The 13,053-nt window shown below is 58.1% G+C and overlaps 1 protein-coding gene across 1 annotated transcript; it reads left to right on the forward strand.

Moving 5' to 3' along the window:
* Positions 1–2,352: 2,352 nt before the first annotated feature.
* SLC17A7 (solute carrier family 17 member 7) lies at positions 2,353–12,996 on the forward strand. Its single transcript, XM_004767315.2, has 12 exons — positions 2,353–2,570; positions 6,767–7,019; positions 8,020–8,138; positions 8,412–8,526; positions 8,605–8,692; positions 8,859–8,945; positions 9,039–9,181; positions 9,846–9,995; positions 10,165–10,297; positions 10,913–11,023; positions 11,245–11,372; positions 11,566–12,996. The coding sequence occupies exons 1-12, from the start codon at positions 2,509–2,511 to the stop codon at positions 11,857–11,859; spliced, it is 1,683 nt and encodes a 560-aa protein (XP_004767372.1). The 5' UTR covers positions 2,353–2,508; the 3' UTR covers positions 11,860–12,996.
* Positions 12,997–13,053: the final 57 nt, after the last annotated feature.

Raw genomic sequence — 13,053 nt, forward strand, 5'->3', positions numbered from 1 at the left:
TACCTCTCATCCTGACAAGCTTCCTGTTCCTGGAATGGTGCTTCAATTCACAATCCCACCAAACTATGTTTCATTTCCTGACTCTGCAAGTACTGTTTCCTCTCCTGTGGGCCCTCCCTCCGCCCCCTCCCAAGTCATCCCTTTCATTGAGCTTTCTCTGGGAAGCTTTTCAAACTTCAAGCTTTCTCTGATCTACTCTGGCTGAGTTAGAATCTGGCCGTGTCTGGCATCCAGGGTTACCTCGTTGAATGTATGCCCCTGTGGTGTGATAATGCTTTAGAATTAGAAGGAACTCAAGAATGTTGAGTTAATGCATGATTGACACCTCTCTCCTTCCATGAGTCCTAGGAGGATAGGTAAGCGGAGGAACCTCAGTGGTAAATGTTGGAAGAACAGCGAGATTTGTGTCGTTAGAAAGGACTGAACTGGGTAGGGAAATAGGAACAGATAGATGGTGAAGAGGTGGAAAGGTAGGGGGATAACCTCCAATGTGGGGTCTTTGGACCTATGAAGTACCGAACGCGGCGCTTCGTCCACCAGAGGGCGTCTCGCAGTCTCGGCCTGGTGTCTCAGAAAACTACAACTCCCAGCGGCCCTCGGAGAGCGCGGCTCTTCCGAAGCAAACGGTGAGCTCCAGTGGCCACTGGGACTTGTAGTTCGCACGGGGACCCTCCGTGGGCGGCCGAGGAACTCATTCCCAGGTCCCAGAAAAGTGTGGAGCTGGGTCCTTTCAGCCTTCTTTGGTCTCCATGGTGATGATTCCGGCGAAGGCCCGAGATTTGGCAGCGGCCGGCGCCCCCCTCCTACTCCCTCCTCTTCACCATCTGCTCCACCTTCACACCTGGCCCGGAGCCGCGGCCGCCGCCTCCGCACCCGGGTCGGGAATTCTGCTGCCACAGGGTGGTGCTAGTAGACGGCTCCGCGGGCTACTCTTCCTCAGACCCAGGAGTCCGGGTCTCCAGCCCCTCCTCCCTCAGACCCTGTGGTCCCAGCCCCCAACCTCCCTCTACCCGGGAGTCCGGGGGTTTCGCAAACATAGGCAAAACGGAGACCCAGAGACCCAGCGGGACAAGGCGAGAAACGGGAGGCCGTGGCGGGCAGTGGCTGCTGGGCCACCGGGTCCGTGGCGCCCGTCCGCCGCGCCGGCTGCTCCCTCCCTACCCCCGTGAGAGCTTGTGCCACATCATGAAAATTTAATCCCAAATGCATTTGCGGCCCGACTCAGGGAGGCTGTGAGGAAAGGAGCACCCTCCCGGGGCTTGGATCTGGAGGTGGACTCAGCGTCGGGGAGAAGGGCTGGTCTGGCGAAAGGAGCAGGGGCAGGACCTGGGCGGGAGAAACAGTCCGGGTTCAACCCCAAAGGGGCAGGGCTGGCAGAGATGGAGTAAGAAGGCGGAGACAGACTCCAGCAGGAGGGGCACAACTCAGGGGGCGGGGAAAGAAGTCAGTGGGTGGGGACAGAACTCCGACGGAGCGATTCCAGGGGGAGGGGGCAAAAATTAGGGCAGGGACAGATCTCAGGGGAGGGGACCGAACTCAAGGGGCGGGAAGAGAACTCGGAGGGTGTAGGCACGGAACTCAAAGGGTGGGATAGATTCCAAGCTGGTTGGGAATTAAGGGGGTCGCTAATGGGGACGGGCGTGTAACTGAGAGATGGAACTCAGAGGGGAAGGAAATAGATGAAAGAATCAGGAGGGGCATGCGCCCCGAGAGGAAATAGAATTGGAAGGGGATAGAATTAAAAAAAGGAAAGATGGAAACAGTGGATGGAAACCAAGAGGGAAGAAATCGGTTGGGGGAAGAACTGGAGGGGACAATGGGTGGATCGAAATGGGGGTCGGAATTCAGGGGGAAAGAATTCCCTGAATGGGAAAAGCACCCTCTGAATGAGGAAGTTAGAACTGAGGATGGCGAGGGATGGGGATGGAAATCGGGGGGGCGGGATGTAGAACTGGAGGGCACAGAAACTCGCAGGGATGGGCTGGGAGGATGAAAACGCAGAAGATGGAACCGTAGGGGACGAAAAGCAAGGACGAAATTAGGGCGAACTAAAAAGGAGAGGGAAACCTCAGGTGAGCAAAGAGAACTCGGGAAGAGAGCAAAGAAAAGGAGCTGGGGGGATGGAACGGGGAAGTAACTCTGGGAAGCGATAGAACTGGGGCGATGCAACTCAAAGGAGCGGGTTCAGAGCCCAGAGGCGTGGTCTTGGAATGAAAGGGCAGGGGCAGAACCGAGCAGGAGGGCTACGAAAGGGGGCGGGACTAGAACTCAAGAGGCGTGGTCTATCGGGGATGGGCGGGGCATCGCCACCGCCCGCCCCGCCCCCGACGCTGAGTCCAGCTACTGCCCCTAGGCAGCCAGCACACGCAGCCTCCTTCCCCCCGAGCGGAGCTGCGGGGCCGGCCGGGCCGGGGCGGACCCCGGGAACCCGGACGCGGCTGCCCGGGCCCGCGGGCGGGGGGATCGGCGGGGGGACCGGCGGGGGGACCGGCGGCAGGGGCAGCCACCATGGAGTTCCGTCAGGAGGAGTTTCGGAAGCTAGCGGGTCGTGCCCTCGGGAGGCTGCACCGGTGAGCGTGGTGAGGGTCCTGGGCGGGAAAGAGCCCGAGGGTCCGCGGAGGACGCACATTCCCACCCGGGCCTGGACAGACAGATGGACGGGCGATACCCGTGGGTGGGGGTTCCACCCATCTGTCCGGTTTTCTCCCTCCTTTTTTCGTGGTCCCCTCTCCTTGGTCCAGTCTCATCCATCACCTCGTTCATTTTTCCGTGCCCCACCCCACCCCAGACTTTATCCTTTTTTCCTCTCTTGGGTCTCTGACCCTCCTCCCCACTTTTGCTCTCCGTTTACTTATCTTCACTCTGCCTCCTTTCTTCGAATCTCTGCCCCCTTTTGGGTCTCTGTCCCCCACCCCCCCAAGTCTCTGCTGCCCTCTCTCTAGGTCTCCGACTCTTTCCTTTTGGGTGTCTGTCCCCCTTGCTTTGGGTTTTTAATCACCCATCTTGGGTGTTTCCATCTCAATGTGTCTTCTCAGTTTCCATCTCTCAGAGAGTTTAATCTGAAGCTAAAGCGGATTGGGGCCCATTGGTCCTTGTCCTTGAGGAGAGCTAAGCTGGGAGGAGAAGCCAAGGTATCCTGGGTTTCTGGGGGAGAAAGAAGTTGCAGGCCAAAAATGAGGCTCCTGGGCGATCGTAGACTTCCCAAAGGATATAGACTAGAGCTAGGAAGGACTTCCTTTCATCCAGGGAGATGACTCCAGTGACCTGAGTGTCTCCAGGGCAGTCTGGACACCTCCCCCCAGCCTCTCACCCCCAACCCCAGCCCTGGCTTCAAATCAGAGAAATTACTCAGCTGCGGAGAAGCCTAAAAATATCTGGCCATAGTGCGGGGAGGAGAGGGCCCCATCAGCACCATGCCCCTGCTGCCGTTCCCTCCAACACTGTCCCCTTAGTCCTGACCCTATCTTTAGTTGACCCTCAGTCCATCTCCTTAGGCTGTGCAAGTCCTTTTCTAAGACGAACACTAGTCCTGCTCGCCGCAGGTCACCTCCTAGCCCCAAAGGTCTCTCACCCTCTAGGAACTGGAGAGATGGGAATAAGGCTGGACAGAAGGGAGGGGGCAGGAAGATGGTGCAGTGGGGGGAGGAGGAGCTGAGATAACCTCACCCCTTCTTTTCCCAATCTTCCAGCCCCTCCCCACCCTTTTTCTCGCCTCCTTTCACGAGTTTCTCAAAATACATCAGTGCGAAGTCAGGAGAGGGAGAGAGACGTGCTGATGGAGGGGGCTGGAAGGGGGGGGTGGCAGGAGGGATGTGCTCCGCAGGCCCCCTCCCTCGGTCCCTGCTTCTCATCTGTGTCTGGGTTTTTCTCAGTCTGTCTGTGCCTAACTCTCACCTCTCTGAGCTGCCTCCTGAGCACCACCCCCCCCAACCCACAGACCCCAGAGCTCAGAGCTCCCACCAGGACACTCACCAAGGAGGTGGAGTTTGAGAAGATCACTGCATCTGAACCCTGGGGTTGCCCCATATCGGGCATAACTCCCTGATTCCATTCAATCCTTTAGACAAAACTGGGGAAACTGAGGCTCAGTTCAACAAGGGGAGAAATCCACAGATAAGTACAAGTGCTATCATTTGAACCCAGGGCAGCCCCTCCCAAGCTGGGGATGGAGGCTACAGTTTCCTCGAGATGAGATGAGTGATCCTAGAGTGGGTGGGGAACTCCCTCAGCCCAGGAAACAGGCAGTAACCCAGAGTGACTTGGGGCAAGGATGCAGGAGGAAGGGGAATACAGGAGAGACAGGCACCAAGGTTTCTCTTTCTTGAGAGCCAGGCCTTGACTGGGGCGATCCCGGGGGCCAGGAGATGATCAGGACCCATAACTACTCTGGTGTGTGACCTTGGACATGCTATTTCTGCTTTCTGAACCTCAGTTTTTCCTTAGCTGTGCAATGGGAAGACAGTACCAAGGGATATAAGGGAATAGAGGCTTGGGGCAGCAGGGGAGCAGACAGAGAACCCCAGAGAAGCAAAGACAGAGACACAGAGAGGGAGACTGCGACATCGTCTTCATTTTGGTGAACTGCTTCCTAAGGGCAGCTTCTTCCTCCTCCTCAAGTCCTCAGACCTGAGTTCCAGGCTCCCAGAAAAGGGAGGAGGATCTCCCTCCAGGCTCTCCCCTCTCTCTGGTGGGGAGGGGAAGCACTTGGGTCATGTCATCTCTGAGCCCCTGGTTCTCCTATCCTGAGATGATCAGTATCACTTGGAGGTTCCCTCTCCGTAACCTCACATTCTACCCCTGCTCCCATTTTCTAGGTGTGGGAGCCCCCACCACATCCCATTTAGAAAGCCTTGGTCATGGGGTGCGTGGGTGGCTCAGTCAGTTGAGCGTCTGTCTTCTGCTCCGTTGTGATCTCAGGGTCCTGGGATTGAGTCCCGCATTGGACTCCTTGCTCGGCGGGGAGCCTGCTTCTCTGCCAGCCGCTCTCCCTGCTTGGATTCCCTCTCTCTCCCTCTTTCTCTCTCTGACAAATAAATAGATAAAATAAAATTTAAAAAATAGAAAGCCTCGGTCAGAGATCCGGACACAATGGAGTATTAGACTGAGTATCAAATTTCAGGGGCTATGAGCACCTCCTGAGTGTCAGGGTCAAATAGCAACCACAGGGTTCTGGGTCAAAGTCTAATCGCATTGGCTGGCACGTTCTGAGTTCTGACTTGGGGTGGTGGGCGGTCCCCACCCACCGCGGGGTGGGGACCGCCCACCACCCTGCACTGTCCTTCTGGGGCATTTATTCCCCCTCTCTCTGGCTCTCATTCCTCTACCCTCCTGGGTTCTGTCCACTCCCCGAGGCTCTTTCTACCACCCCCGTTTCTTAGCTCCCCCCCACCTCCTTAAGTTCTAGGATGGGGAGGGTGGCTGTGTTCTCTCATCTCTTCCACCCGCCTCCCCCCAGACCGTCTGGCTGTTCTTTCCTCCCCCGTCCCAGTCTCCCTCGCCTCCATCTGTTCTAGCCCCTTCCTGGGATCCAGCCCGATCCCCTGGCTGCGTACCCGCCTCAGAGATGGGCCGAATCTCACAAATCACGTCTCTCCTCGGTCTCCCAGTCTCTCCATCTTTCTCTCAACGTTCTGGTCTCTGCAACTGTAGCCTCTCTTTTGGGTTTCTGTCCCCACCTATGTTTGGGTCTCTGTTCCCCCTCCATCTCTGAGTTTCTGTCCCCTTCCCTCCTAGGGTCCCTGTTCTGTTCCCTCTTTTCTCTCTGGTCTCTGTCCCTCCATCTGTATCTCTGATCCTTTTGTTTCTGCCTCTGTCCCCCTCCCATCTCTGTCGCCCTCCTTTTGGGTCTTTGCACACCTGTCTCAGGGCACCTCTCTTTCCCGGCAACCTCTCTCTGGGTGTGAGGTGGCTCTCCAAATACGCTATCCATCATCACAGACTCAATCCCCGTTCCAGAACGGGCGGGGGCGAGAGCCACGCTGGGGACTGAGCCAATCCCCCTACCAGGGCCATCTGTCCCTTGCCAGGACACCACCCGCCACCCCCCCTCTTCCTATCCCCTAGCTGACAGCCTGAACTCAAGGTTCCCCAGGGATGACTGGCTGGGCTGCTGGATTCTAGGGACCCTGACTTCTCCCCCGCCCCAAGGAATGGGCTTCTGGTGTCTGAAGGGCATCAGCTGGAAGTCAGCCCCACACCTGGGGCCTGGAAGCCGGGAAGGGCACGCCACTGGGGGCAGGGGAGGAGGGCGGGCGGTATATATAGCAGACGTGGCTGAGAAGCATCTGTTCTTTTGACACCTTTGCTGAAGCATCTCCTTAGCGCCTTTTGCTTCCTCAAATAGACTCATATCTGGGAGAGGGGGCTGGAAAGAGTCTCTGGGCCTCATGGTGGGGGCTGGGGGCACAGACTCTTGGATTACCAAGTGTAGTTTGGGGTCTAAAACTCCGGAGTCCAGAGATAATGGGACTGGGGGAAAGGGGGATTGAGGACCTCCACACCTGAGTCTGCAGGAGAAGGGGGCTGGCAGCGTGAGTTTCTGGTCTGAAGGGGATGGAGAGAGGGGGTCCAGCTTCCTGGATCCCGGGGGTGGGGGGAAAGGAAGCTAGAGAAGTTCCTGGACTCCTGGGGAAGGAGGGACTGCGGGCTTAGGATCTTTAGGATCTTGAAAAGCAGCAGGTTTTGCCCTGGACTCCCGTGTCGTGGGGAGGAGGTGGCCAGCGGCCACCTGGACTTACGAGAGTGTTGGACTCTTGCTGCCCCTCAGCCTTCTGGAGAAGCGACAGGAAGGTGCAGAGACGCTAGAGCTGAGTGCCGATGGGCGCCCAGTGACGACGCAGACCCGGGACCCGCCTGTAGTGGACTGCACCTGTTTCGGTCTCCCTCGTCGCTACATTATCGCCATCATGAGCGGTCTGGGCTTCTGCATCAGCTTTGGTATCCGCTGCAACCTGGGCGTGGCCATCGTCTCCATGGTCAACAACAGCACGACCCACCGCGGAGGCCACGTGGTGGTGCAGGTAGTTAAAGGGCGTGGCCTGGCACGCGGGCCCACCTAGCTCTGCCCACGCCCTCTGATGACGTCACGCTCCCCCGGACGAAGCCCTGGCCAAGCCCCTTCTAACCCCAGCCTGAGCAGCCCCGCCCATCTGCGCGTCCCCCTATGGCTGGCTCCCTTCTGCCTCAGGGCTCTCCCCTTCCTAAGCCTTGCCCCAGACCTAAATGAAGCCCAGCCCCTATTTAGTTCAGGCCCATGATTTACAAATGCAGACTCAGCGCCGGTATTGGGGTTCCTGCATGTTGCCCCTGCTCCCTTGTAAAGCTCCTAGCAACTTTGCTCCACCTGCCACCCACGCCTGTCCCAGCGTCACAACCTAATCCCAGTCCCATCGCGGGCCCCACACTGAAGTTTGATCCTGGCTTTTCTGAAGTTCTGTCTCCGCTACATCCTGCTTCATCTGCTCTGACCTTTACCTGAAGGCCGCCTCATCTCAGACTTTCTCCCTATTTTTTTTTTTTAATGTAACCTTTACACTCAACCGGAGGCTCGAACTTGGAACCCCAAGATCAAGAGTTGCATGCTCTACGGAGCCAGCCAGGCGCCCCACTTTCTCCCTATTTTAACTCCGGTGTAGGCCGTGCCCCTACCTTAGGAAAAATTCCCGACTTAGGCACGGGTCTACCTCGCACCTTCACACCTTCAGCTGCTTCTCATCCCTGACTAGACCCCCACCCTCGCCCCAGTCACTCCGCAAACAGTTCGTAGGTTGGTTAAGAGAAGTAAGTGGAGACACAGTCCCCACCCCATTGACGGGCCCCCAGACATTCAGAGAAGGGGCCCTGGTCCCGGGAAGCAGGCAGAGCGAGGGTTCCAGGCAGGGACAGGCCTGGCTGCTAACTGTAGTGCAAGGATCCCTCTGGGTCCTTGTTGCTGATTGGCTGAGGGAGTAAATCTATCTGTGCTGATTGGTGGAAGGTCAGAGCCTGGGCCACTGGTTTGACATGCCTTTTGGCCCGCAGAAAGCTCAATTTAACTGGGATCCAGAGACTGTTGGCCTCATACACGGCTCCTTTTTCTGGGGCTACATTGTCACCCAGATTCCCGGAGGATTTATCTGCCAAAAATTCGCAGCCAACAGGTACATGGCTGGGTTCTCAAGGTGGGCGGGAACTACTTCGAAGGTGTGGCCTGGCATTTCCGGGCGGGAGGGGGATAGGAGGGGCCTGGGTTGGGGGCGGGGTCTTAGAGAAAGGCGGGGTTTGTGGTTGTGGGAGGTAAGATTTGCAACGAAGGTGGGGGCGGAGGTTCTGGGGGATCACAAGGCCTGGCCCTCCGCGGTTAGAAAGAATAGAATCCTAGCTTTGGTGGGATCGCTGGACCCCATTCTTGTACTATGGACTCTTCCCACCAGGGTTTTCGGCTTTGCCATTGTCGCTACATCCACTCTAAACATGCTGATCCCCTCTGCTGCCCGAGTCCATTATGGCTGTGTCATCTTCGTGAGGATCCTGCAGGGGTTGGTAGAGGTAAAGCCCTGCTCCATACTGCCCTGTGCCTGTTCTCACTCCGCCTCTTCTCGTTGACTTTAGCTTTCTCCTTCCTAGGGGGTCACGTACCCTGCCTGCCACGGCATCTGGAGCAAATGGGCCCCTCCCTTAGAGCGGAGTCGCTTGGCAACAACAGCCTTTTGCGGTGAGCAGAAGGGGCTGGGATCTGGACATGCGGGAAGGATGGACTTCTGTGGGAAGAGGGACTGTGGCCTGTACTTCTCTGTCCCCGGAAGGCAGGGCCTGGGAGGCCCCATTCCCAGATCTGAGAATAGATGAGCCTGGTCTACACATTGCGTCCTCCCCCTCAGGTTCCTATGCTGGGGCGGTGGTCGCGATGCCTCTCGCTGGGGTCCTGGTGCAGTACTCAGGATGGAGTTCTGTGTTCTACGTCTACGGTGAGGGGCCCCGAACGCCTTGGTCTGGGTGGCACAGGGGTGGAGCGAGGCCGGTCGTCACCTCGCTTCCATCCCTCTCCTGACCCTCCCCAGGCAGCTTCGGGATCTTTTGGTACCTGTTCTGGCTGCTCGTCTCCTATGAGTCCCCGGCTCTGCACCCCAGCATTTCGGAAGAGGAGCGCAAGTACATCGAGGACGCCATCGGCGAGAGCGCCAAACTCATGAACCCGGTCACGGTCAGGGCCCAAGCCTGCGGGGGCGGAGGCGCCATGGGGCAAGGAGAGATATTCAGGCAGGGAGGCAGGAGAAGAGGAGGCTTCGAACCTCCACAGTGTGTAGACCGTGGTGGGTTTCCCTAGACTCTCAGAGGAGACCAAACTGGGAGGTGCGGTGGGCGGGGCTAGAACCTAGGAGGCGGAGCTAAAGCGCGGAGAAGAAAGGATTAGCAGGTGCTGAGGACAGAACCCATGTGGGGCGTGGTTAAGCGAGCAGAAGCGGGCTTGAATGTGGAGGATTCACTCAGACCTTGGGATGAGTGAGGCTAGAATTAGGCGGTATAATGGAATGGAAATAGATTCCCGGGCTCACATTTACGCGTCCCTGAGGGTCATCGTGGGGTCCGGACACCTATGCACCTGTGGGGCACTGCAGAGGCGGGACACCTGCATGAAGGGATCTTCATGAAGGGTCACTGTGAAGTGTCACTGTGAAGCTAGGATGCCGAGGTCCCCACAGGGACATGGTCAGGTTGGCGCCCCTGCGCCCGTGGAGGTTTTGGTGAGGTCGGGAAACCTGAGTCTCTGTGGGACTATGATTGGGTACCTGAAGAGACACGGAGATAGCCCAGCCCAGGTCTCTATCTTAGCGACCTCTCCTCTCCACCTCCCCGACCCTCCACAGAAATTTAACACACCTTGGCGGCGCTTCTTCACGTCCATGCCAGTCTATGCCATCATCGTGGCCAACTTCTGCCGCAGCTGGACGTTCTACTTGCTCCTTATCTCCCAGCCCGCCTACTTCGAAGAGGTGTTCGGCTTCGAGATCAGCAAGGTTTGGCCCAGGAAGGAAAGGCAGGGGGCGCAGCGGGGGGAGATGGAGCAGCGGGCCTGGATCCCAAGAGGTTGGAACGAGGGGCAGGGAGGAGCCAAAGGTACAGGAATCGGGTGGAGATGCGGGCCAGCCGCCCCTGAGCCCTCGCTCTGTATGCTTTCTGGCGCAGGTGGGCTTGGTGTCAGCGTTGCCCCACTTGGTCATGACCATCATCGTGCCCATCGGCGGCCAGATCGCGGACTTCCTGAGGAGCCGCCGAATCATGTCCACCACTAACGTGCGCAAGTTGATGAACTGTGGAGGTGAGTGGGACGGGGCCCTGCGCACCGTCTGGGACAGTCGGGGCGGGGCGGGATCCCTCGGAGGTCGGAGGTGGGGTCAGGGGCGTGTCCAAGAAGGCGTAGACCGGGTGAGGCCCATCTTGGATGAACAGAATCTCCAGCGGCCCTCTCGAGGCCCACCAGGTGGAAGGACAAGGCGGGTGTGACCATCGGGTGGAGCCCGGAGGAGACCAAGTTCGGTCTGGCAGGGCGGGGCCTACACGGGCGGAGCAGGACGGGAACTGGGCTATCTAGAGGGGTTATGAATGGGGGACCTGGAGAGTTCTGCGGGGCGTGCTGCCCAATCAGTGAGAACCGAAGAAAGGTGGGGAGGTGCACGGGTGGGGTTTGGACCCTGCGTCTTCAGCGCGCGGCCTAGGTAGGCAGTGGGGCCATGGAGGGCCTAGCCGGGGCCGTGGTGGCTCTGGGGCGCGTGGTCGCGGACGTTAGGGAGGTGAGGTTTTGGTTAGGACGGGCGCAGGCGGAATGCTACACAAAGAAGGCTGAACGGGACAGGCAGGGAGGTGGCCGGCCTGGGGCTGGAAGGGCGGTGTGAGGCCGCCGACGCTCAGAGGACACGGCCCTCCGGCCCTCTAGGCTTCGGCATGGAAGCCACGCTGCTGCTGGTGGTCGGCTACTCGCACTCCAAGGGCGTGGCCATCTCCTTCCTGGTCCTCGCGGTGGGCTTCAGCGGCTTCGCCATCTCTGGTGAGAACCGCGAGTCCGCAGCTTGGCGGACTCGGGACAGTTCTGCAGGGAACTTCCTGGCTCAGGAAGGGGACCTCCCAGCCTGGCAAAAGGCAGCCTGGAAAGAGCAGGAGGGACGGGGGAGGTTGCGATGGGAGGAGGTGCGGCTTGGCGGCGGGAGTCTCCCGAGTGTGGTTCAATGGGGAGTGATCTGGAGTGACGCCTTCTGGCTGCCTCCCCAGGGTTCAACGTGAACCACCTGGACATCGCCCCGCGCTATGCCAGCATCCTCATGGGCATCTCCAACGGCGTGGGCACGTTGTCAGGCATGGTGTGCCCCATCATCGTGGGTGCCATGACTAAGCACAAGGTCCGTGCGCCAGTCCTGACCCACTCGCCCTCCCAGTTTGTGTATGGGACCTCCCTGACCGGCTTCACCGTCGCTGGCCTCCATCCCTGCCCTCTCCTGGTCTCTCTGCTTCCCTCTGGATCCCTGCCTCCCTCTCTGTGCACTGGGTTGTTTCTCTGTCCTCTGACCTCACCTCCCCTTTGTCCCCCCACAGACTCGGGAGGAGTGGCAGTATGTATTCCTAATTGCCTCCCTGGTGCACTACGGGGGTGTCATCTTCTACGGGGTCTTCGCTTCCGGGGAGAAGCAGCCATGGGCGGAGCCTGAGGAGATGAGCGAAGAGAAGTGTGGCTTCGTTGGCCATGACCAGCTGGCTGGCAGCGACGAAAGCGAAATGGAGGATGACGCTGAGCCCCCTGGGGCTCCTCCCGCCCCCCCTCCTTCCTATGGGGCCACACACAGCACATTTCAGCCCCCAAGACCCCCACCCCCTGTCCGGGACTACTGACCATGTGCCTCCCACTGAATGGCAGTTTCCAGGACCTCCATTCCACACATCACTGGCCTGACTGACTGTCAAGGAACCCCAGTTCTCTCTGTCCTGCTGCAGGCCTAAGAAGCATTTGCCCTCTTCCCCAGTGCGGTCAAGTCCTCTTCCCCTCCCAATCGCGCCTCTCAGGGGTAGTGAAGCTGCAGACTGGCAGTTTCAAGGATACCCAAGTTCCCTTCAAAGGTTTTCCTTCTCCACTTGTTCTGCCTCAGTGGTTTCAAATCTCTCCTTTCAGGGCTCTATTTGAATGGACAGTTCAATCTTTTACTCTCTCTTGTGGTTTTGAGGCACCCTATCCCGGCCCTTTCCTTTAACCACCCCCCCAACTCTCGGGCTAACCCCCACCCCCACCCCCAGACTACTCAGCCTTCCTCGCCTTTCAGAAACATTCAAGGTCTTCCTCTAGAAGTTACAAACCTCTCCCCATTCCATTTTGCATTTTCCAGGTTGGATTAACCAACCGCCCATCCCCGCCATTCTAGGGATCGATTCTCACCAGCGTTTCTGAGGGAGAATGGCGGTTTCAAGCCCCCTCCCCCCTCCCCGCAACCCTCTCCCTTCACCAGCAGGTTCTGCTGAAGCACCAAATTCCCCAAGACCTTCTCCCTAGCTTAGCACAATGTCTAGGGAAGCAAGATGACGGTTTTAACACTATGCCTCTCTCCACCCCCACGCACTTTTTCTGACATGTTTTCAGGTCTGAATAGTGGCTGCTCAAGACCATCAACTCAATGGTGTGAAGCCACCATCATTGAACTTCCCTGTGGTGGTTTCCAGATGCCCCTCTTCCCCTTAATTCCTTGCACTTTATTCTCCTGGGTGGTTTCGAACTACTCTTGTTTTCTCAGTGGCCATTTGTTGTGTCCCTCAGGGGCTAAACGACTCAAAATCTGGGATCCGTCCCTTCTCAGACTCCCCTCTTTCGGCTTAGAATTTGGGGACCATATGCAGGAGGAGTCATGGAATCCCAGAAAGGGAATGGGGCTGGGAGAGAGGGGTGTTTTCCCCTGGAGCAGGGTTGTGTCTTTGTGTCTCCGTCTCTGTGACTGTAAACCCTGCCTCACTCCCAATAAAATGCTTTGGTGTACACACTCAGCCGTCATCGGCCTTGGCGGTCAGAGAAGCCTGGGCCCCCAGCTCCCTCATCCAGTC

This window comes from Mustela putorius, unplaced genomic scaffold, assembly GCF_011764305.1.
Source record: "Mustela putorius furo isolate JIRA1106 unplaced genomic scaffold, ASM1176430v1.1 tig00000196_pilon_pilon_pilon, whole genome shotgun sequence".
Lineage (NCBI taxonomy): Eukaryota > Metazoa > Chordata > Mammalia > Carnivora > Mustelidae > Mustela > Mustela putorius.

Bases quoted from the DNA above. Each gene is read 5' to 3' on its own strand.
- SLC17A7 (XM_004767315.2), top strand. From the start codon at position 2,509: ATGGAGTTCCGTCAGGAGGAGTTTCGGAAGCTAGCGGGTCGTGCCCTC. The intron at 8,527-8,604 runs GTAAAGCCCTGC...TCTCCTTCCTAG, and splicing joins TCCTGCAGGGGTTGGTAGAG to GGGGTCACGTACCCTGCCTG. The intron at 8,946-9,038 runs GTGAGGGGCCCC...GACCCTCCCCAG, and splicing joins TTCTGTGTTCTACGTCTACG to GCAGCTTCGGGATCTTTTGG.